The sequence below is a fragment of the Acanthopagrus latus genome, chromosome 13 (genome assembly GCF_904848185.1).
Source record: "Acanthopagrus latus isolate v.2019 chromosome 13, fAcaLat1.1, whole genome shotgun sequence".
In the NCBI taxonomy this organism is placed as follows: Eukaryota; Metazoa; Chordata; class Actinopteri; order Spariformes; family Sparidae; genus Acanthopagrus; species Acanthopagrus latus.
Window position 1 is genome coordinate 18,260,928 of NC_051051.1, and position 23,732 is coordinate 18,284,659.

A 23,732-nucleotide genomic window follows, 5' to 3' on the forward strand; every position below is an offset into this window, starting at 1 on the left:
TTGCTCGGATTATGATTTACCAGCATTTGCCTTATCAAATTGATTGTTTTAAACGTCATTTCTGTCTACATAGCTTTGTTTCATGTAACATGAGAAAACAGACACAAAACATGTTCCTTCCTTTTGTGTTTAGCCAAGCACATCTGTACAGCAGTCTGTAGTGCATCATATTGCCTGCTGGACAGACCAACCAGTGAAATGCACAGTTGGCACACAGCTTTCCATGAGAACTCTCCAGCCTCACTTCAGAAGCACAGGTTTGTTGAACAAAAGCATATGATGTAATCTTAGTCACCATTTTACTCTAATATAGTTTTGTTTTACTCTGTTATGAATATGGATTGGCGAACATAAAACATCACTATCTGTTTAGTTGATTATAGTTTAGTGTGTATACTATGATTTTTAAAGTACTGTTTTTCCAAGACCCAAGACTCTACCTGGCTGCCCTGCATTACAATGAAAATACTGACTGACCACAGGCAACATCTACAGGTGGAGAGCTTCTGTACAGTCAACTTCCCCAAATCTAAGCATGGAGAATGAACTGCAAAGCCTGTAAAAGCAATCTTTTATTTGAAACCCACAAATAAAAAATAAAGATGGATACACACGCAATAACACAAAAGGTTGAAAATGAACACAAATAAAATCTGAATTATTTTTTTTATGGTTTTCAAAATAATAAATAAGGAGAATGTATAAATTAGGAGAAATACGAAGAGACACTTGACAGCACTGCAGCACAAAGCTTGTTTGTTCTTGTGCATTTTTCTTGTAAACAAGAATGAATATTGCACTGCAGACTACGTTGATGCACTGTTGGACCTGATCTTCGAGAAGATTTTCCAGGACCCTGTCCCATATGTGAACGAGGTGCTGAAACTTACAATCCCTGAAGACCTCTCAGGTCAGTATGAAAGACCCAACAAGCTGGACGTTATAGCCAGTTACGTGCCAAGGTTCAATCAAGGACAGGTCTGAACCCAACATACTGTCCTTCTGTGTCAGGGAACTCTGCACGAATCCTCAGCACCACGCAGGCAGGCAGCACAGCTCTCACTCTCCACCCCAGAAAGCCCCAGCACCAGCTTACAAAGCTTCTGTAGGCTAGGTATCTATATTGGCTGGACGCAATTCAGTAGAAAGTTAGCAATGAATGTTCACATCCATGGCAACTGGCAAGTTTAACTGTTCCACTTTAGATATTTATTTTGTATGTCTACAATTGTTTCTTACAATAAAACATCTCTCCCAACTGTTCTGTGTGTTTTTTTTGTTTGATATGTAGTTTTCATGTTGCCAAGTAAAAGATAGTAAAGATAAACTATAAGCAATGTAAGACAGAGGAAGCAGTTATGTACTTCATAACACTTTTGCAATAAATTAATAATATTTATGGGCCTAAAAAGCTTACTGCACTATTCCCCTCAGACGTAAAGGTCCGTAGTCTGCCCGATAAATGTTCAGTGCATTCTGCAGTGAAAACACATTCAGGCAGATAGGTTCTAGGCCAGGATGGTCCAGCATGCATGATGGTTGCTCAGGAAGCTGCTGTAACTTAGTCTTCGTGTAACCTAGAAGTTATGAAAGGTAAGTGATTGACAATGGATTAAAGAAAAGAGACTGCAAAATAACAACCTTGTTTGCCCAGTGTTCACACTTACCTGTGGTATTTCCATACAGAAGATATTCTCGGGCTCTGTAGGCACTTGTTCACAATTGCCACAGGAGCACCTGTTTTTAAGCGGAATTTGTATTATTCATTGGAAACTACATAGCCAATCAATCACGTTGTGTTGTTTCTTTTGTAATATTTAAAGTTTATAAACTGTTGGAACTGGTTCAAAAACAACACTGCTGGTAGAGAGGTGACGGGAGGCAACTGTGACTTATTGAAAACTACAGTTGTTGGAAATTGCTAGCTAATTACAGGTTGTCACCGCAAATAAGAGCAAGTTCTCAATTGACTTACCTGGGCACATAAATATAAATAATAATATAGGGTTACGCTTTTCTCTTGTAACGGCAATTGCTAAATTGCATCTGTGTTACTGCAACTGAAGAGCAGTATAAACGCCAGTCGAGGTTTGGCTAAGCTTTGTTATGTAAACACTCAAGGCAGGAGAAGGGGGTTGTGATCTGTAACAGTGTGGGGCAGACGGCTACTAAGCCCGTAAAACTTTCATTTGTCTATGCAGTAACAAGTAATGTCGAAGGAAAAAAAAAAAAAAAAAGTAAACTACTAACCACTGAGAAACATCCATGTACATTCTTGGCTGCTGAACTTCTTCTGGAGCCTCTTGTTGTTCTGGGTCGGACTCCGGCTCAAACATGTACGGTTGCACCACAGTTTGTTGTCCGGTGGCCATTTCTTCCGGTAACTCAACCGCTGCCATGGTCACACAATGCCGCCCTTAAGTCTTCCGCAGGCAGGGAGAGGTGGGCAGCGCAAATACATCTTTGGGCGGTGCATGTAGTCGCTCATTAGCATTTAAAGGGAGAGGCACTGAAATTGGCCACCTGGAGCAGGGCTGTGAAATTGGTGTTTCAAGAACCTTGCTGTGCTCAATCCTTAAGCTTTTTCGACCAAAGCATGTCACTAACATTCCATTTTGACATAAGGGAACCATGTCAGGAAGCAGAAATGAGCATAATATGTCACCTTTAATACTTTTTCCGAGTTTATATAATTCTCATGGATTGTGAGTTAAAATTGCACTTTGAACAGTGTCTATATTTTAACACTTTAATAATGTTAAATATTTGACAGCCTTGGTATTGTTTTAGGACACCACATAAGTGCACTTTTAACTCAAAAATGTGTTATTCCCTTTCATTTTAATTTTCAACATGCACAGTGTTATTTTATGACACATTAAAGTGTATTTTTAAAACTAAAATCGTGTTATTTACTTTCACTAGTGTTTCAATTAACATCTGTTGTTTTGTTTTACGATACATTAAAAGACTAATTGTGTGTTTGCTATCCTAAAATACAAGTCACCAAATCTGAAAATTCTTGTAGTCACCTGCAAGGCTACGGAAAGTTAACATACACAGCACACACATGTTCAAATGTGTTGACCAGCAACAGTGATCAAGTAATGAAATTGAACATTTCATGTATTTTTTATTCAAAAAAGAAATCACTTTCCAGCACGATAGGAATTAGCACAATAATAAGATCGGGCACAACATTTTACAAAGAAAACTAGAAAACTAGGGCCAAGACCCCCCGCGCACCGCAGAACCCACAGAAGTTGGCCCCAAAGGATGACAGGCTCGGGGTAAAACTGAGGACACAGGCCAATGTCTGAGCCGTGGCATTTGCTGTAATGGGAAAAGGCTGAATATGTGCTGATTTGGATTTGTTGTACTAAGCCATGCCCATATTTACCAGTAATGACCACCTTCAAGATATGGCCTCAGGATTGGCCCTACATCATACCAACCAAATTTCCTAAAAATCAGTGTAGCCCGTCAAGAGATATGAACTTCCCATCTTTTTAGCGCCCCCTAGAGGGCAAAATTGGCCAAATTCGGCTCATCCCCTCCCAGTATCATAGCAACCAAGGATCTCAAATTTGGTGTTAATAGTATTTAGTTTGACCAAGATATTAAACAGTTTACATTTTTATAGCTAGCTATAGAAATTTGTTCGACAATGATTTGTGCATTTTTTGACTGAGCAAAATTCTTTTGATAACTTTAGATCAGGTCCAGTTGAAGAGTGTACATGCCAAGTTTAACGCAGATCGGACAAACTCCCAAGGAGGAGTTTGAAAAAGTAGATTCTCCAGTTTTTGTGATTTTGCAAAAAATATATTTTGGTGGAAGTGGGCGGGGCCGCTTGCAATGTGATTAAGTTCCATTCAGGTAATCTGGGGATACAAGGTTTTTGAATGTGCGATATACGGTGTGGGAGTTATAGGCAAAAACGCATTGGCCTAGGTTATAGCGCCCTCTGCAGGCGGATATTTGCAGGAGTCTGAACCAACCCTCCAAATTGCACTGCCCTCCCTTGCACAGTTTTGCCTGCAGCACCACTTTTAGCTGGAGAAAAATAAAAATAATTAAAGCTGCGAGCAGCGTTGGACGGGCCCTCGCAGTCCACGCACCTCGGGGCATGCTGCCGTCAGGGCAATTTTGCGAATGGAAACCTAGCTCGAAAGTGGGCATGGCCTACACCAAACAATTCAGCTGAATGCAAGGAACATGTAGATATAAGGTTTACCAATGTGTGACACAATATGTGTGAGTTATGGGCCAAAAACTCTTTCAAGTAGAAAATAGCGCCACCCGCTGGTCATTTTTGGTATGCAAGTTGCAGGGGCTAGTCTATACCACGCCTATGATTTTCATTTCCATAAGTGTTATGGTGTGGGCACAGGGCCAAATCTAAAATTAAACTGGCACCAGAGCGACACCTAGTGGCCGATTGATAAGTCCTTTGTCATATATCCTCAAGACGGGAGTGGCAATGATTATACCAAGTTTCGTGTCAATCCGCCCAACTGATGTGGAGATATAAACTATTTGAATTTAAAGGGCGCCACCTTGTGGTCATCGCCTAGACTTCTGGACACATGCTCATTAAGTCATGTCAAAGTATAATCTTAAGTTTCATGTCATTTGGACACACCGTTGTGGAGATATCCAACACTTCCTGTTTGGTAGGAAATCTGCAGGAAGTTGTTATTTAATAACTTGAGTATTGTTTGGTCTATCAAAATTCTTTTAATAACTTTTTGTCAGGAGGGTCCACAGATGCTGTGTGCCAAGTTTCGTGCAAATCGGTGAAATCGCCTGGGAGGAGTTTGAAAAAGTAGGTTTTCAACATTTTGCGACGTAGCGAAAAAAAACGGCGGAAATGGGCGTGGCCTATACCACGAGACTCAGCCCACTTCACTGAACGCGTGGATGTAAGGTTTTTGAATGTGCGACAAAGTATATGGGAGTTATTAGCCAAAACGCGCTGTGCTTAATAACAGCGCCACCTAGTGGTGGTAATTCAGGACGACAATAGATTATAAAATTTTTAGCCGGGTGGGACTTATATTCCAAGTTTGGTGAGTTTTGGGGTATGTTCAGGTAGTCAAAAATGCAACCATTTCGTCCGAAGAAAAAAAAAAAAAAAAAAAAAAAAAAAAAAAGAATCCCTTGAAATACAATAGGGTCCTCGCAGGGGTTCCCTGCTCGGGCCCTAATTAAAGCTGCAAGCAGCGTTGGTCGGGCACTCGCAGTCCACGCACCTCGGGGCATGCTGCCGTCAGGGCTTCCGCACGCAACGCCGTGACGAAGGTGTTTCTGTATAATTTGGTGGCCTGCTCCCGCTGGTATGAAGTAATGTACGCTGAAGTCAAAAATAGTGCGTGTACTGCTGCATGATTCCCCAGACAAAGACTGAGTTGATGGTCCGCTTCTGGAGCTGACTGACGAAAATGTCCACATGAGGCATAATGCAATGAAATAGTTTCGGGAAGAAGCTGAAAGTATCATCGTCCAGTAGCTGAAGAGAATTTTTTCTCCAGTTCTTCCAACTGCTCTACACTGTAGCTATGATGTCACACACTCTAGCTCACGCAATACACACCCATTACAAAATCAGAAGAAGGCCTAAAAATCCGTAAAACTAAAACTGTGATGGTTTGGAAACCGTAAGAGATTTTTAAAAACTGAATACATGCCCAACAGTTCAAGGTCTTCTGACTCTTTAAAAGGTGGAATGGTATCTGTAGCATAAAGCATGAAGCACAACAAGAGGTTGAAAGGCGATGAGTTTTGAAGAGGATTTTAAGATTTTCCCATTTACTTTCCATTCAAACTAATCAGACTGCGACCAGATCGCCATCTATTGGCCGATTTGCACCAAATTTTACACAGAGCCTCATCAGGCCATGGAACACAATTATCAACATTTACGTGATAATCAGACTGTATTTTGTTTAGATGTGCAAGATTGTCTGCTTTCAACACAATATGCAGGAATTTGTTGTTTTAAATTTCGGCCGTTTTAAGGACTATCAAAATTCTTTTGATAACTTTTTGTCAGGGGGGTCCATAGACGCTTCACGCAAAATTTAATGCAAATTGGTCAAATGGCCTAGGAGGAGTTTGAAAAAGTAGGTTTTGCATTTGTCGCAATTTTGCGAATGGAAAGTTAATGTAAAAGTGGGCGTGGCCTACAACAAACAATTCAGCTGAATGGAGGGAACATGTAGATATAAGGTTTACTAAAGTGTGACACAATATGTGTGAGTTATGGGCCAAAAACACTTTCAAGTAGAAAATAGCGCCACCTGCTGGTCATTTTTGGTGTGTAAGTTGCAGGGGCTAGTCTATACCACCCCTATGAATTTCATTCCCATAAGTGTTATGGTTTGGGCACAGGGCCAAATATAATTTTAAACTAGCATCAGGGCGCCACCTAGTGGCCAATTGATAAGTCCTTTTTCACATATCCTCAAGAGCGCAGTGGCAATGCCTATACCAAGTTTCGTCTCAATCCGCCCAACCGATGTGGAGATATAAACTATTTGAATTTAAAGAGCGCCACCTTATGGTCATCGCCTAGACTTGTGGATCCATCCTCAATAAGTCATGCCAAAGTAGAATCTTAAGTTTAATTTCATTTGGGCTCACCGTTGTGGAGATATCGAACACTTCCTGTTTGGAAGGAAATCCGCAGAAAGTTCTAAATTAATAACTTGAGTATTGTTTGGCCTATCGAAATTCTTTTAATAAGTTTTTGTCAGGAGGGTCCACAGATGCTGTGTGCCAAGTTTCGTGCAAATCGGTGAAATTGCCTTGGACGAGTTTGAAAAAGTAGGTTTTCGACATTTTGCGACGTAGCGAAAAAAAACGGTACGCAGAAATGGGAGTGGCCTATACCACAAGACTCAGCCTCATTCACTGAACGTGTGGATACAAGGTTTTTGAATGTGTGACAAAGTATATGGGAGTTATTAGCCAAAACGCGCTGTCCTTAATAACAGCGCCACCTAGTGGCGGCAATTCAGGATGACTATAGATTATAAAATTTTTCGCTAGGTGTGACTCATATTCCAAGTTTGGTGAGTTTTGGGGTATGTTCAGGCAGTGAAAAATGCAATCATTTCGTCCGAAGAAAAAAAAAATAAAGAATCACTTCAAAAACAATAGGGTCCTCGCAGGTTCCCTGCTCGGGCCCTAATAAAGAATCACTTCAAAAACAATAGGGTCCTCGCAGGTTCCCTGCTCGGGCCCTAAATAAAGAATTCCTTCAAAAACAATAGGGTCCTCGCAGGTTACCTGCTCGGGCCCTAATTAAAGCTGCGAGAAGCGCTGGACGGGCCCTCGCGGTCCACGCACCTTGGGGCATGCTGCCGTCGGGGCATGCTGCCTTCAGGGCTTGTTCAAGCAACACCTTTTGCTGAGGAAGTTGTTTCTCCATAATTCGGTGGCCTGCTATTGCTCATATGAAATAATGTATGCTGAAGTCAGAAAAACTGTGTTAACTGCTGCATGATTCCCTGGACAAAGACTGAGTCAATGGTCTGCCTCTGGAGATGGCTGAAGAGAATATGCACACAAGGCATGATGCAAAGAAATACTTTCAGGAAGAAGCTGAAAGTATCATCCTCCAGTAGGCTCACAAACTCTCCAGCTTTTCGCTCAGTGGTAGGCTCAAACTCCCCTGATGATTTCAAAACACTGGATGATGTCACCTTTGTGCTAAAACACAGTGTTCATGGCATGGATATGGAAGTTCCATCTTACTTGGTTTGCTCTTGGGAGTCTGTGTGCCACCACTCTGTCATGCACACTGGTTCACTGGATCTTGAAAAAAATCCATAGAACCAGCCAGGTCAGAGAAGAGCTGATGGTATGTGAAATGTCACCTGCTGCATGATGAAAGCAGAATGAGAAATGCTTCATTCATCTGTGAGTGTAAATTGCTTGTGTTACACCTGCTCATAGTCAAGTGAAAAATATGCAGGGAATTCACTGGAATATAAAAACATCAGTGTATTTAGAAAAAGGTTAGGTAATGTCAATTGCTGTTTTTTATTCCTACAAATGTCGCATTTACATGTCAGAATGTGGATATTGTTAACACTGCTTCAATATCTAACTGTCATTTATCATCACAGCAACAACGTTACATTATTAGTAGCTAATTTAAAGCACTTTATAGACCTCGCCTTTATGAAGTTGTGTAATTGCATCGTTTAAAAAAAATAATTAATTAAGAAATACGTGCTTTTGTTTTGAAATGAGACAAATCGGATATGGCGTGTGTTAGCCCCGTACGCTTCACGTAGAGACTGAACAGCGCCTGTAGCGGTGACGTCACCTCGTTAGTTTGATTCCTTCTCTGTCATCGAACACCACCGAAAACGTCCATTATCGTAAGTTCTTCAGGAGTGGTATGTTGGTTATGTGTCATTCACCTGTAATAAAACACCTAATATAATCATATTAAACGTAATCAACAAGAAATGCCATTGGTAACACCGATACATGTCATGGTAGTTGATTAAGTAGTCAGACATTGTTTTGAAATTGTATGGATGTCGTAAGGTATTGCTGGTTAGCTAGCGTTAGCTATAACGTGTTAATGCTAGCGTTGGATGGATGCATGTTACAAGTCATGTCAAAATGAGTGTTGTTAGTGTTGTGACTGACTGAAATCTGAATTGGTTGTGTATTTCTTTATTGTAAAGATAAATATGTCTTACCCGGAATCTCCGGTGAAGTTAAGCATTGTCAATGACCCTGAGGTGATGGCGCTCCGCCAGGAGTGGCAGGTCATGTCTGTAAGTATTTAACCATGCGATTTATATCGATAGCCAACAATGTTATTCCCGCTCCAACCATGAACTGTGAAGCTTTGTGGCAAGCGCGTACGCAGTGTCTGTATAGATGTAGACCTGATGCCTCATATAGCAGGTTTTCCCATTGCTGCTATACCTCTGCATGTAGACTTATGCAATATATTGTAACTTAGCTACCAGTGCTTGTAGTGCTCTTGCTGTGATGATAAAGGACTTGAATATTGAAGCTGTGTTTACAACAACCATATTCTGATATCTAAATATGATATGATATTGTTTTCAGTAACACTTCATGATAAAAGTTATAGTAGGCTACTATTGTAATTAAATAAATATATAGTTATATATAGTTATTATCTGTAACGTTTATGTTTGGGAAATGTTTGTATGTTGTGTATGTTGCAGTACTCTTGCTTGGATGAGGCGGTGCCACGACAACATCTTTACAAAAGTTCCCTTGAAATCGGGGAAAAATTCCTCAGGGTCACTGGCAGCTTTGCTCGTAAGCTGAATGCTTCTTCAGCAAAGGTGGAGTGGCAAAAGAAGCAACACCTCTCTGACAAGGCCACTATTGAGAAGCTACAAAGTGAGTTGGCTCAACTCCAACAGAGTTTGAAGCCTCCTGCATCTGGTAAGTTCAGTTAGTAGCCCTTTTACACTATTCTAATAATGCGGCCCTGATACTACCTGCAGAGGCGGATCAGAGCCGGAGCGAAATTTCACCCCCTCCGCATCTGACACTTTCACACGAAGGACGGTGCGAAGAATTGGTGCAGGATCTCGGCATGCAAACAGCAGTGTGAATGAGGCTACTGTTTGAGTCAGCAGTATATGCAAAGTGTGGGGAAAACTCTAACATTTCTTCTTACACTATGATCGTGACTATTTGCAGAAGTTACGGATGAAGAAATGCTCCAGGTGTTGGAGGAGGGTAAGTCACATTCAAGCTGTGCCTTTTTATAATTGAATTGTAATAATGTATTTGCCTGTTGTTTATGCTATTTGTTGTAGGAATGGTGGAGGTGTTGGAGGAGGGTAAGTTCTAAATGTGTTAGTTTAGATTTCAGACTTTTATTCATCCCACATGGGGAAAATTCACTAGTCACAGTAGCAGGTAGACAGATGCATAGATATACAATAAGTAAAGGACTTAAAATACTAAAAAGATTTGAAGAGAGAAAAGGTAAAATATAGAAAGCACAATAAGTTATGTGCATTATATACAGCAGGCAAAAATATGCATTATATGCAGTTAAATAAATTGTCAGAATATTGCCTTGTTGAAGCTGGTTGCATAAATGAATAAATCGTTTGAAAATAAATAGACTTAGTGTATGAATATGAATATGTACCTAAAATAAAATAGTATTATTGCACAGAATAATTGCACAACATGCCGGAGATAGAAGTGTAAGTAGTGCAAAATATATAGGTGCTTATGATGCTATGTTAAGGGTTATTGGTGTTGAACAATCTGACAGCCGTTGGAATAAATCACCTGTGGTAGCGTTCTTTATACACCGTGGGTGAAGCAGTCTGTTGCTGAAGGAGCTGCTTAAGGCCCCCACTGTCTCCTGTAGGGGGTGAGAGGGGTCGTCCAGAATTGATGGCAGCTTGGCTATCATCCTCCTCTCATCCACCTCCTCAATGGAGTCCAGAGGACATTCCCAGACTGAGCCAGGCCTTTTGACCAGCTTATTGAGTCTCTTCCTTTCCCTTTCTGAACTGTGGATGCTCAAAGAGTCACAGGAAGAGACATTTAAGCTGTGCCTTTATGTGTGAGTGTAATTGAATTGTAATAATGTATTTGCCTGTGTTGTTTATGTCATTTGCTGTAGGAGTGGCAGAGGTGTTGGAGGAGGGTAAATATGGTAGTTTAGACTTGAGACTTTTATTTATCTCACATCAGGCAAATTCACTTGTCACAGTAGCAGGTAGATACATATACAGATATATACATTTAAGTAAAGTGTCAGAGTATTGTTTTGTTGAGATTAGATGCATAATAGTGTTTAAATACAGTATTTTAAAATAAAAAGACTCAGTGTATGAATATGAAGATGTACAAAAAAGTGAATAGTATTATTGCAGAGAATAATTGCACAAGATAGCGGAGGTAGAAGTTTAAGTAGTGCAGATAAGTAGGTGCTTATGGTGTTACGTTAAGGGTTATATGTGTTGAACAGTCTGATAGTTGTTGGAATGAATGACCTGCGATAGTGTTCCTTCTTACACCGTGGGTTTAGCAGTCTGTTGCTGAAGGAGGTGCTTAAGGCCCTCACAGTTGCATTTAGGGGTGAGAGGGGTTGTCCATAATTGATGTCAGCTTGGGTAACCTCTCACCCACCTCCTAAATAGAGTCCAGAGGACAATCCAAGACTGAGCCAGGCCTTTTCACCAGCTTATTGAGTCTCTTCCTGTCTGTATTTGAGCTTCCATTGCTCAGAGAGGGACAGGAAGAGAGTCAAAAGACCCTGATGAGACTTTCTGTTACATTAAAGCTGTGCCTTTATATGTCAGTGTCACTGAAGTAATAATTTATTTGCCTGTATTGTTTATGTCATTTGCTGTAGGAGGCGAAGATGTGGTGGGAGGAGTCTAAGGAGTTTCTGTTTGTGTTTCAATTTTTGTTCATTTAATAAATGTTGTTTTAAATGTTGTTGTTGTTTGTTTTCTTTCGTATACAGCATCTATGGTGATTAGGGTGTTAGGCATTGTCATAAGTGTTCACACACAAAACAGTGGTCATATTACCATTAGTATTCCAGATGTGTTAGTGTTAGCCATTAGTTATTTGTGTGTTTCTGAAAGAAGGAGCTTAATTTTTCGGATAGTGTAATGTTGCATGTGAGAGGTGGTTTGTTTTATAATGACAAAGTTAAATTAGTAGTATGTACAACTATTTTGTTATATTGGTTAAAATAGTCATTATGATTTAAGAGTAGAGTAAGATACACATCAATTGTGAAAAAATTCCACTGTCTGTGAGTCCAGCCAGCGTGTCTTGGTTTGCAAGAATTTGACACTTGAATCAACAGAACCAGTCATAAGGTGAGTGTCTGAGAAGTGTCAATCATGGCTGTGTGTACACTGTTGGTAGCCCCCTCCTTTGTGCAGTGTATGTCAGGTAGTGCTACTCACCCATGCAGTGCATCCCCTCACCAATACTGTTTGGCGCATTTCAGCATCCACTAAACATACACATAGCATGTGTTTATTTCACACATTTATAGAAATATAAATAATTACTAGTTAATAATTAATGACCAATGTTTCTTTTTATCACAGTGTCAACCAATAACATACAACTTAGCTGGTCCGCTGACCTTGCTGCCCTGTTATTGGTTAGATGGATTTGACCTGCTAGTCTATAAAATACCTCTGCGCCCCGTTAACGGTCCCTTTAGCAAAAACCTTTGGAGACGAAAGTCTAATCTGGAGTTTGCTAGGGTTCTCACTGAGACAGACTGAGAGACAGAGAATACACATACATACAAATACATACTGACTAAAAAAAACAGCAGCATTCTTTTCGTCATACGGAGTTCGGACTTGCTCAACACGGTGAGTTAATTTTGAATTTATAAAGCGTTAGCATAAGACTTAACTGCCTACTTCAGTAAGGTAAGTTATGTGTGCATGTGCTGTTTTTTTTAACACTGTTGGTCAAGGTTACTGTGTCAGGAGAGAGCTAGTTAGTGTGAATATACAGACGGTACTACTGATGTGCGTACGTGCCAGGATGCTATTATACTTGCTTAACTATGTGATCATGTGCGGGCTGACTCATACAGATAGTCACAATTTACACACACACACACACACACACACACACACACAGGCAGACACAGATAGATAACGGGAGCCAGCCATAACCACATACTGTGACAAAATAACTCTATTTGTGCAAAACACCCACAGATAGGGAAGATGCTCAAGGACGTTCCCGTCAAGACATGGGAGTCATCACATGCTATGCATGCGGACGGAGAGCCAATCCTCGCGTTGATCACACGCTGTGCATGCGGCCACCACACATATCATTAGCCAATTAGTGACAGATACGAGCAACACATACCCATCAGTAGGCATAGCGAAACACAGGCTTATAACACAGACACCCCTAGACACGAGTTAGCTCTGTTCGGATAATGGCTATTGATGCTTGTATTGTACTGAACGGATCTCCACTCTCTGCAGACTGTGTAATAAATACTTATTCTTTTCCTCAATTCTCTGGCTGGTCTCTTACTACATCAATGGACTCGGGTGAGGCGGTGTTTTAGGCCGTGCTCAACATTAGCAAACGTTATTAGCAGTGCTTGTCAGCAGAAACCTTAAAGTTTTTTTTTTCTAAAGGAAGCGAAAGTTTCTGAGACTTCTCCTGCTGTGATTGTTGCAAGTACACGTTTTGTAGGACATTACTTTGGTTTGCTAGCTAAACCAGCTATAAGCTACTAGCAACGCCAGTCTTTAGACACTGTTTTAATGTAATATAAATATTCATTTCAACTCTCACTGCGCTGTGATTGGCGCAAGCATATTTTGAATTTCGCATTGCGCTGTGGTTTCTTTCAACTTCGCGTCGTTTTACGCTGTGATTGGTTAGAGTAAATGTTTGAACTTCGCGGGTGGTGTTGCACTGTACTGCAGACGGGCAGAAAAAGAGGAATGTGTATAGCAGTGGTTCTCAACTGGTGTGTTGCTACCCAAAAGTGGGTTGCTGACCTGTTTTCAGTGACTGGCCTGCCTTTGCCCGGGAAACAACAACAACAAAAAAGTTAAGAAAAAAATTGTGTGCTTTTTTTTTGAGGAGGATATTCATGTAGAGGAATGCCATCTATCCACACTCCATAACAGTAGGTTAGCTTAATGCCCTGTAATGGCAATTGGCACCCGCCATTTCACAACATAAAAGACTTGCAAAGTTTGTTTTTAAGTGCTAATTGAGCATGGCAAAAGGTAAATATGAATATAAATATATTAAATATGGATATGTGCGAAAAGTCATGGAAATCATCAAGTTGTCGAGCAACAAACCCAATCAGCTGGTGTAGCTGTCATGTGACTGCACGCTGAAAATGAAATTTATGGAGGCATGGCTCCAATCCGGTTTATTCCCCGCCATGGGCAACCGTCACTGTTATGTTTTGAGTCCGCCAAAGGCAGTATGGTAGACAGCTGGTGTTTCCAGGCCGGGGAGTTCCCGCAATAATCACATGATCACCCACAACCACAGTTATGGTTGTGTCATAAGAAAAAAAAAAAAAAAAACTGTGGGAGGTGTTCCCGATCCCCTGTTAGTCTCTTTTTTTAGATGGGTGTGCTGGTGTCAACACGGAGTGTTTTATTTTGAAAAGTATGTGGAAAACCTATTGTTGTTGTTTCGGCTGACTTCCTGTCTGCTCAGTGGTAAATTCAGCTGAATTGCTGTAATCAGGACAATTCATTTTGTATACTTGAATCTTTTTGAAATTTAGTTTTTGTTGATTTTGAGTTTGTGGAGAAAAACTACTACTGAAGAAATTGAATTGTTTCCATAGTGCATTGTTTGTTGTCATGGTTGCACTTCTTTATGTATTTTTTATCATTTTTTATTGCTTGAATAAGTGACTGAATAGTTTTAATATTACAGTTATTGAAGTGCTTGAGAAGTTGAACATTTTCCTTAATTTGGGTCACGCCTTGTTATTAATGGGTGATGGCGTGTCTTGAAGCCACACCAGTTGACAACCACTGCTATAAAGGAAAAAAAAAACAAGTTGTTGAGTTCACCCTGTACTAGGGTCTTAATTTAGCAATATAATGAAACTGTAGAACCACAGTTCAGCAGCTGTAAAGCTTTCCCCAGTAATGTGTGTTCATTAATATGGCTATGTATTGGGGAGACTGTTATTGTAACATGGCTACATGGAAATAAGTTGTATTTTTAAAGTAAATTGTCACCATTTTAGTGTAGTATTTTTCAGTGTTGTATGTGTCAGGTTAGGGTTTTAAAAAGGGAAGACTATGGAAGGGGAGGTGGACCCAAAACGCAGTTAATGGAGGCAAGATCAGGGAAACAGCTTTATTTAAAGCTGTTACAAAAACCAAAAGCAGACAAAAAGGGCAAAAGGCAAAGTAGCAAACAAGGACCAGACAAAGTAGCAAAAGAAAACAGCTAGACAAAAGTACAAATCAAAAAATCAAAGTTCAACTCAAACATGGAAAACTCAAAACCAAAAACATACAAAACGGGACAGGAGCATGGACTGGAGCATGGACTGGAGCATGGTCAGGAGCGAGGAACAGGAAACAGAAAACAAAGAACAGCAAACAATGACCAGACAAGGAGTGAGGGGAACACAGAGACTAAATACACAGACACTAATGACATGACAAGGAACAGGTGAGGAGAGAGGCGGAAGGAAGCCAGGTGTGATAATGAGGGGGAGGAGCACAGAGGAACAGACCAGGAGGGAACAAGACAACAGACAGAGGGAGCCAGAGGGGAGAACACAGGAGAACTTAAAGGACACATGAGGGCATGGAAAAATCAGAACATGAGACACAAGACAAGGAAAAATCAAAACACAGAACACAACAAGACATAGAAAAAAGGACATGAATCAAAAACCAAAAACCAGATACAAGGACAACACAAACAGGAGTCATGACAGTATGAATACTTTGAGTTAAGTGACAATTGTAATTCTTCTTCTTCCATCACTGGTTGCTTGTTAAACGTGTGTTTAAGATGTATTTGTCTAATTATTGTAGGCTAAAAATGAGTTGTAATGTCAATATTGATCAATTGCCTACATGGTCTTAGATGCCACGAGGCAAGTCTTTTCGCCGTTCGGAGGCAGCCAAACGGCGTATGGCAGGACGGCGAACGGTTGACGTGGAACCGCAGCAGCCTGCTAATGCCTCTGTCTCGCGTATGTAAATCTGTTCATTAACTGTGTATACTATACTTATATTCCTAGTGGCAAGGTGTGTTGTTTACATGATTTGTGATGATGATTTGAAAGTCCTCATTAAGTATGTGTATCTTGTTGTTGTTTTTTCTGTTCATCAATAGAGTCCAGCACTGGTCAGCGCCATGCTGTGAGACAATGGCCAAAATCTTTGCTGACAGGTCGTCAGCACAAGCTGGTTTTGCCGTGTGAATCCCCTGGCAAGAAGGTATAACAATAATAATAATAATAAAAATAATAATAATAATAATAATGATAATAATGATAATAATAACAACAGCTATTATTAGTGATTTTCATTCTACAATAATCTAATCTTCTTTTCCAGTTTGTTCTTGTTATCGGTGATTCCCATCTACGTGCTATCGTAGATGGCTATGTTCTGATGCCAAAGGGCTCACTCTCCTTTGGCCTCATGTGTACGCCCGGGGCCTGTGCGATGGAGGTGAGGACGGAGTTGCTACATGCTGCTGTTCCTCGGACTCCTCACGCAGTCCTGGTCATTGCACCAAGCAACAACCTGACATCCAGCAGGACCATCGACGAGGCAGGGGCAGACTTTGCTAAGCTCCTACTCAGTGCTTGCTCGAGATGGGCTAACGTAGGTTTATTTTCCATTGTATTTATTGATATATTATCATAGTTAATTAATTTGTATCAAGTGTTTGCAGAATGACGTATATTTATTAGCTATGGCATTATCAGAACATTTTTATTTTGTTATTAACAACCACTTTACAGGTGTGTGTCACAGACTTTGCACCCCGTTTGACTGTAGACGTCGATCAGCAACAATTGTTGCGTGAAGAGTTCCGCTGTGTGGCAGCACGTATGGGTAAGTTTTAAAAAGAGTAGAGTTTAAGTGCAGTTACAGTATAATGGATGATGTGTTATTAGGCAGACTGTTTGAATAAAAGTTATAATTTCCATAATCTTCATGGTTGTTATCTAAAACTTTAATTTAATGCATAGAAATTTTACTATAATTGGTGATATTTGTCTTTTTTAGGTGTCAGGTTCTTCCCCTTTGCTGATCATTTCCCCATGAACCGCCGTGAGCTCTGGAGCAGAGATGGTGTAAGTAGAATTATAATTTGATCCACACTTTGTCTGTAGTTGAATGACAAGTTTATATCAGATACACATTGTTTAATCTGTTTTATTTTGATTATTTTTGCAGGTTCACCTCAGCGATAGTGACGGCATGCCCATTTTTGCCGGGCAGCTGTGGAGTGCCGCATACCAATACCTGCATCCTCCGACACCAAAGCTACAACCTGCTCCCAGAATGTTGCCGCCTCGTAGGCAGGTTATTCCAAAGGTGGTTGTCAGGGGACAGGTCACCGTACATCGTCCATCCAACCCCTTTGATTGGACTGTCGTTGGCAAGGGCAGGAAGGTAACTGTTCACATACTGTCATTGTGTGGTTGATGTTTTTTTTTTGAGTAGCTGACATCTGTAATGCTTGATGGGTTGTTTAATACCAAGTATCTTATTTTGTCATTACAGAGGACAGCACCTGAGGAACCTGAGCAGTCCTCTGGTGCAGAGAGGGTGGTTCAGCAGCAGGTATGTTATGATTGATTAAACATAGATGGATTTGGATATGACTGTTTTGATGATGGCATTTTGACACAATAGCTGTTGTGTATATGTGTTTGACAGGTTGACACAACTCCACTCCTCGAGTGTTCCATCCAGCCCAACCCTGTTTGGTTCAGCAGTTCAGTGTTGGCTGCGATGGATGCTGCTGTTCCATCCCATCTTCCTAGCCCTGATTCTACTGCTGTTCCACGAAGCTCAAAGGTAAACTGCATGCAAGTTGTATGTTGGTTGGTTGAAGAGGTTTTAGTATCTCTAAATCGTCAGTCTTTTTTCTGATACACTCACAACAACATGCAAAACTGCACAATATTGTCCACAAACACTTTTGCCCAAATATAGCTTCAGGAAATGTATTTTGTTTTTCTTCCATTAGCGTCCAAAAGTGGAACATCATCGGACTTCTGCATGCCGGAAGGTTTGTATTGATTGTATTAAATATTTGACTTATTTGGGGAAAAAAAAGAAAGAAAAAAATGTGCATGTCTACAGTATTACAGCAATAATTGGATAATAATTGGAAAAACAAAATGTTTTCTAGGTCCCGACGAGAGCTTTGCCCGTGGTGAAACCTGTGCCACTGCCTGCAACTGCTCATCTGAAAGTGGATGTCAGGGGGGAGGTTAGTATAGTTTTGTGCAAACTGCGTGTGTGTGTATTCCCTTTATAGTAACAGTAGCATAGTTTAATTATTCAGATTATTATTCTCTCTTTTTTTTTTTTTTTTTCATCTAGATTGCCACCACCGCCATCGCTGCTGCCACCACCACCACGCCGGGGAGGGGGGCCTTCAGCCTGTCGTCGATCTTGGTGTCCGGCCGACACCAAGATCCAACACAGGTAAGTGTGACGCTAACCCCATTCCTAGCAGGTGTGCAGAGTCCCTGCCGAAGGGGTCTGTTGCTGGTAAGTGTGTCAGAACTGCACCGGGCAGACAAGAGACAGAAAACAGCAAACAGAAAACAATGACCAGAACAGGAGTGAGGGGAACACAGAGACTAAATACACAGATACTAATGACATGACGAGGAACAGGTGAGGAGGGAGGAGGAAGGAAGCCAGGTGTGATAATGAGGGGGAGGAGCACAGAGGAACAGACCAGGAGGGAACAAGACAACAGACAGAGGGAGCCAGAGGGGAGAACACAGGAGAACTTAAAGGACACATGAGGGCATGGAAAAATCAGAACATGAGACACAAGACAAGGAAAAACCAAAACACAGAACACAACAAGACATATAAAAAAGGACATGAATCAAAAACCAAAAACCAGATACAAGGACAACACAAACAGGAGTCATGACAGTTACGGGCCAATCCTCTTGCATATACTTTGCATCGTGAGTATTCGTCAATGGCAGATTATCTGAGTAGATTGCAAATGCAATATGTTGGTACTTGGGCCACTGAGGTAGAGATTCAAGCAGCAGCAGATTGTTTAGGAGTGAATATTTTCACGTATTGTGGTGATCGCTGGCTTGAATACAGTTGCAAGAATAGGCAGTTGTCCAATCAGGCAGTGTATTTACAGAATTGTAACGGTAACCATTATGAGAACGTGGTTTGTGTTATGCAGCCTCAGATGCAGATTTGTTATCGGTACTGCAAAGTGAGTGCGTCTTGTTCCGGATGTTACAATTTTAGACGGCAAAGTAGAGAGCGTAGTGTTTGTACTGAGAGTTCAAGTCCAGTTGTTAGATTATGTAGCTGAAGGGGTTATCGATATTGAAGATAATGTCGTAGAACAGACGCATAGTACTGTGTCTACGCATGAGCACACTTCATTTACATTTAAGTCAAGTAATGTTAATTCTTCTAACTATTTGAAAAGTAAAAAGAACTTAAAAAGCAAAAGAAAATACCAGGAAAATGATTTGTATAAGGAGGAAGTCAAGGAAATTGGTAAAGTGAAATATAAGACAAATGTATTGGAAAAGGAAAATGTAGAATATAAGCATAAACTTATTGAAAAGAATAAACAGAAATATAGGGAAAATGTAGAATATAAGCATAAACTTATTGAAAAGAATAAACAGAAATATAAGGAAAATGTAGAATATAAGCATAAACTTATTGAAAAGAATAAACAGAAATATAAGGACAATGTAGAATATAAGCATAAAACACTGAAACACTGAAAAAAAGTATAGGGAAAATGTAGGATATAAGCTTAAAGTTAAAAAGTTTAGTCAAAGGCAATATAGGGACAGTGAAGTGCACAGGCAGCATGTAAAATCCAGGAGTAGAAGAGAGTATCATGGAAGTATTGAACATAAGAAGTGTGTTATAGCAAGGAACAAACTGAAGAGGGAAAAACATAAAGAAAAGACAGAGGAGTTTGATTATGTTAGAGAGCAGTTTTGGGACAAAGTTAAAGATGGGCCAGATTTTGTGTGCTGCGTATGCTACAGAGGGTTGTTTAAAAATCAAATTTAGAAATGTAAAAGAGAAAATTATACTAAAACCAAAGAAATAATGGTAATTGCTGATAAATGTATTAGTGAAACATATTTACATAAATGTAATGAAGACTGCATATTGCCGTGTAAATGGTTGGATACAGCTAGAGGTCAGCTGTGGATTTGTAACAAATGTCATTCTCACATTAGTAATGGTGTAATGCCACCTGAATGTGCATTGAACAATTTGGCGCTTTGTCCCATTCCACCAGAATTGGCGTGTTTGAAAAGATTAGAGGAACATTTGATAGCATTGCATATTCCGTTTATGAAGATGTTGGCATTGCCTAAAGGTGGGCAAAATGGAGTGCATGGACCTGTAACGTGTGTTCCTGCAAATATTGTGCAGACGAGCAATTTGCTGCCACATACAGGCATGGAAGGATCTTTGTTGCCAGTAAAGTTGAAGCGGAAGCTTACTTATAAAGGACATTACCACTATGAGTTTGTTGACAGTATGCGCATAAGGCAGGCTTTGCAGTATTTAAAACGGACAAATGTCTATTATAAAGATGTCGAGTTTAATGAAGCTTGGATAAATACATTTTGTAGCAAATTGGATAGTGATTGTGATGCGGGTGGTGAAGTATGTGCAGATGTTGGGGAAGATGAGCTTCTGCATGACAGACAAAACCATTGCATGTTTCAGGACACTTGTCTTATGCCTGTAGATTTTGGTCAGGAAACACTGGATCAATATTTCGATGATATATTGAATTTGGCTCCAGCAGAAGGGAACTCTCCTGTGAGGTTGTTGTCTGATCACACAAATGAAGCTAAATGCTTCCCAGTGTTGTTTCCTACTGGACATGGTACATACCATGATAGTAGACCGCATCGTTTGACTTTGTCGCGTTATTTTAATAACAGGATTCTACATGCTGATGGTAGATTCGCACAAAATGTTGAATACATCTTTTTTGCTCAGTACTTATCTGAGGTAGAACAGGTTGTGTCAAATGTATCAATAGCATTGCGAAAGGGTAAAGGAGGTGCAGTATCTCAAAACGTTAGAAGAAATGTATTGAATGATTAAGAATCTTTTAAAAACTTGTTGCAGTTTGATGATGGGTTTCGTTTTCTAAAACCTATTAGAGGTACCCCATCTTTTTGGCAGGGAGCCCAGTGTGATTTGTTGGCTTGTGTTCGTCAGCTGGGTGTCCCAACGTGGTTTTGTTCATTTTCTTAAGCTGATATGCGGTGGAAAAGTCTCCTCAATAGTATTTTGAAACAGGCAGGTAGAACAGAGACAGCTGAACAGTTAGATTATGCATCTTACATCTGTGCAACAACATTCAAAACGACATTCAAAATCTTGCAAAAAGAATAAAACTGTTTGTCGTTTCAATTTTCCTAAGCCACCATCCGCAAAAACTTTTATTTCACGTCAAGTCAGTGAAGAGGATGACAAAAAATCAATATAGCAAACCGCTTTTGAAATGCTGGAATGCTAATATTGACATCCAATATGTTGTTGATGCCTATGCTTGTGTAGTTTACATTATTTCTTACATCTCCAAGGCAGAAAAGGAGATGGGTTTGTTGTTAAGAAATGCTCAGAGGGAAGCGGCTAAAGAGGGTAATAGTTGTGCTAAAGATGCATTGAAAAATTTAGGAAGTGTGTATTTACACAATAGGGATGTATGTGCTCAAGAGGCGGTGTATAGATTGACAAACATGCATCTTAAGGAGTGCTCTAGGAAAGTTGTGTTTGTGCCGGTAGGGGAGAATACAGTTAGAATGAGTTTGCCTTTAAGTGTGTTGAAACAAAAAACATCATCACATGATCTTACAGATGAAGATATGTGGATGAGGAGTTCTGTGGACAGGTACAAGAATAGGCCGAAAGATAGTACATTTAATGACATGTGTTTGGCAACATTTGCGTCAGAGTATTGTGTTTTGAGTAAAAACGACACAGCTGGCCATAGGGTTAAATTAGATAATGATTGTGGTTTTGTTGTGAAAAGAACACGTACGCAACCTGCCGTTGTTCGTTATGTGCGCTTTTCGGAGACTAAGAATCAGAGCATTTTGCAGTTCTTCCTGCCGTATCGCAAAGATGGGCAGCTCAAACCGGCAGGGTTTGAGATGTTTGAGCAGTTTTATAGACACGGTCATGTGAGATTAGGTGATAAATTGCTACATTCGGTTAAAGAAGTTGTTGATCTGAATAGATGCAAATTTGAAAGAGATGCAGACGAGTTGGATGATATCCAAAATTCAATTGATAGTGAGGGTGTTGTAGAAGATGCCTGGTGCAAGCTGTGCCCAGAGCAGGAGTTGGAGCGTTTAGAGAGTATAGAGGAACGTAGAGAGATGGAGCAGATAGTGGATGAACATGTAGATAGCATTCCAGATTTAGCTGTGAACAGTAAAGATATTGCACAATTGAAAAAGAGGAAGAATGTCCTCGACAGAGAGGACAGTTTGGCTTTAATTAGGTCTCTGAATGAGACACAGATGTGTATTTTTTATCAGATTAGGCAGTGGTGCTTAGGTAGGGTAAATGGAGCAAAGCCAGATCCGATACATGTATTTATTACAGGTAGGGCAGGGACAGGTAAGAGCCATTTGATCAGGGCTATACAGTACGAGGCAATGAGGTTGTTGTCGAGAGGGTGTCGTGATCCGGACGACATTTGCGTTGTACTAACAGCTCCCACGGGAATAGCTGCACACAATTTAAATGCAGCTACCATTCACAATGCTTTTAGCATAGGTAAAGATGTACGTTTACCTTACACTCCACTGGGTGAGGAGAAGCTGAATTCTTTACGTGCTAAATATAGTAGCTTGCAACTTTTGATCATAGATGAAATCTCCATGGTTGATCACAAACTATTGGCTTATATCCATGGAAGATTAAGACAAATTAAGCAATCTGGTGACTATTCCCCGTTTGGAAACGTTAGTGTAATTGCAGTTGGAGATTTTTATCAATTGCCTCCAGTGAAAGGGAGACCTCTGTATATAGATGACCTGGAAGGTGGTGATTTGTGGTCTCGGTTGTTTAAGGTTGCAGAATTGAAAACCGTTGTTCGTCAGAAAGATCCTGTATTTGCAGAGTTGTTGAACAGAGTTCGAACTCGTTCAAAAGGTACGCCGATGTTGGATAGCGACATTGAAATATTGAAACATTGTGAAACCGGCAAAGTCAGCTCAGCTTTGCACATATTTCCGACAAATCGACAAGTAAATGAGCATAATTTAAAGCAGTTGTTTAAGAGTTGTCTGGATCATGTGGAAATAGAGGCACAGGATTATATCAATAGTAAAAAAACAGGCAAGCTCAGAATCAGAATCAGAATCAGAATCAGAAAAAGCTTTATTGCCAAGTACGATGTTACACATACGAGGAATTTGTTGTGGTGATATTGGTGCATGCATCAAATAACTATTAAGTGAAAATATAACAAATTAACAATATAAACTATTTAAAGAATAGAAAATATAACAGATTAACAATATAAACTATTTTAAAAAGTAGAAAATATAACTATACAATATAAATATATATACACAATCTGTTTTTTGGGTAAAAGGATAAAAAGGAGCAGACCAGCTGGCAGTGAACAATTACAAGAATGATGTGCAAATGAAAATGTGCAAATGAACAGGATGTTCAAGGTGAGCGTTAATGTAACGCATAAAGTTATGGTGCTGTCAGTGTGACAGTAGAGTCAGTGGTAGAGGTGGAGTGTGAGGAGTGTCAGGGGGGATTCAGGCCTTGTTGATAAGGCTGACGAGTTGATAAGCGGACATCATTCCAGAACATTTAACACATGTCTGGATGAGACACTGCTTTTGGGGAAAAATGCCCGTGTAATGCTGTTTAAAAACTTAGATGTAGCAGATGGTCTAGTTAATGGGGCGTGTGGCACTGTGACAC

The 23,732-nt window shown here is 40.2% G+C and overlaps 1 protein-coding gene and 2 long non-coding RNA genes across 3 annotated transcripts; 2 read left to right on the plus strand and 1 right to left on the minus strand.

Moving 5' to 3' along the window:
• Window positions 1-828: 828 nt before the first annotated feature.
• On the minus strand, window positions 829-1,784 carry LOC119031485. Its single transcript, XR_005078616.1, has 3 exons — window positions 1,668-1,784; window positions 1,418-1,577; window positions 829-1,127 (listed from the first exon to the last, which is right to left on the minus strand). It is a non-coding gene; the product is annotated as an uncharacterized LOC119031485 (long non-coding RNA).
• A 6,511-nt stretch (window positions 1,785-8,295) lies between these two features.
• LOC119031456 lies at window positions 8,296-11,339 on the plus strand. The gene is made up of 4 exons (XR_005078608.1): window positions 8,296-8,393; window positions 8,709-8,801; window positions 9,225-9,450; window positions 9,712-11,339. It is a non-coding gene; the product is annotated as an uncharacterized LOC119031456 (long non-coding RNA).
• Window positions 11,340-15,630: 4,291 nt separating this feature from the next.
• LOC119031589 lies at window positions 15,631-20,163 on the plus strand. The gene is made up of 12 exons (XM_037120165.1): window positions 15,631-15,739; window positions 15,883-15,986; window positions 16,107-16,379; window positions 16,520-16,613; window positions 16,788-16,855; window positions 16,959-17,177; window positions 17,289-17,348; window positions 17,445-17,585; window positions 17,758-17,799; window positions 17,923-18,003; window positions 18,117-18,221; window positions 20,134-20,163. Exons 1-12 carry the CDS (start codon window positions 15,631-15,633, stop codon window positions 20,161-20,163), a joined length of 1,326 nt encoding a protein of 441 aa, XP_036976060.1.
• The last annotated feature ends 3,569 nt before the right edge of the window (window positions 20,164-23,732 follow it).

What these genes read in the sequence shown, in the direction of transcription:
- LOC119031589 (XM_037120165.1), top strand. Translation starts at nt 15,631, where the DNA reads ATGCCACGAGGCAAGTCTTTTCGCCGTTCGGAGGCAGCCAAACGGCGT. An exon ending in AGCTCTGGAGCAGAGATGGT is followed by an intron (nt 16,856 to 16,958) that starts GTAAGTAGAATT and finishes TTATTTTTGCAG; the next exon opens with GTTCACCTCAGCGATAGTGA. An exon ending in AAGTGGATGTCAGGGGGGAG is followed by an intron (nt 18,004 to 18,116) that starts GTTAGTATAGTT and finishes TTTTTCATCTAG; the next exon opens with ATTGCCACCACCGCCATCGC.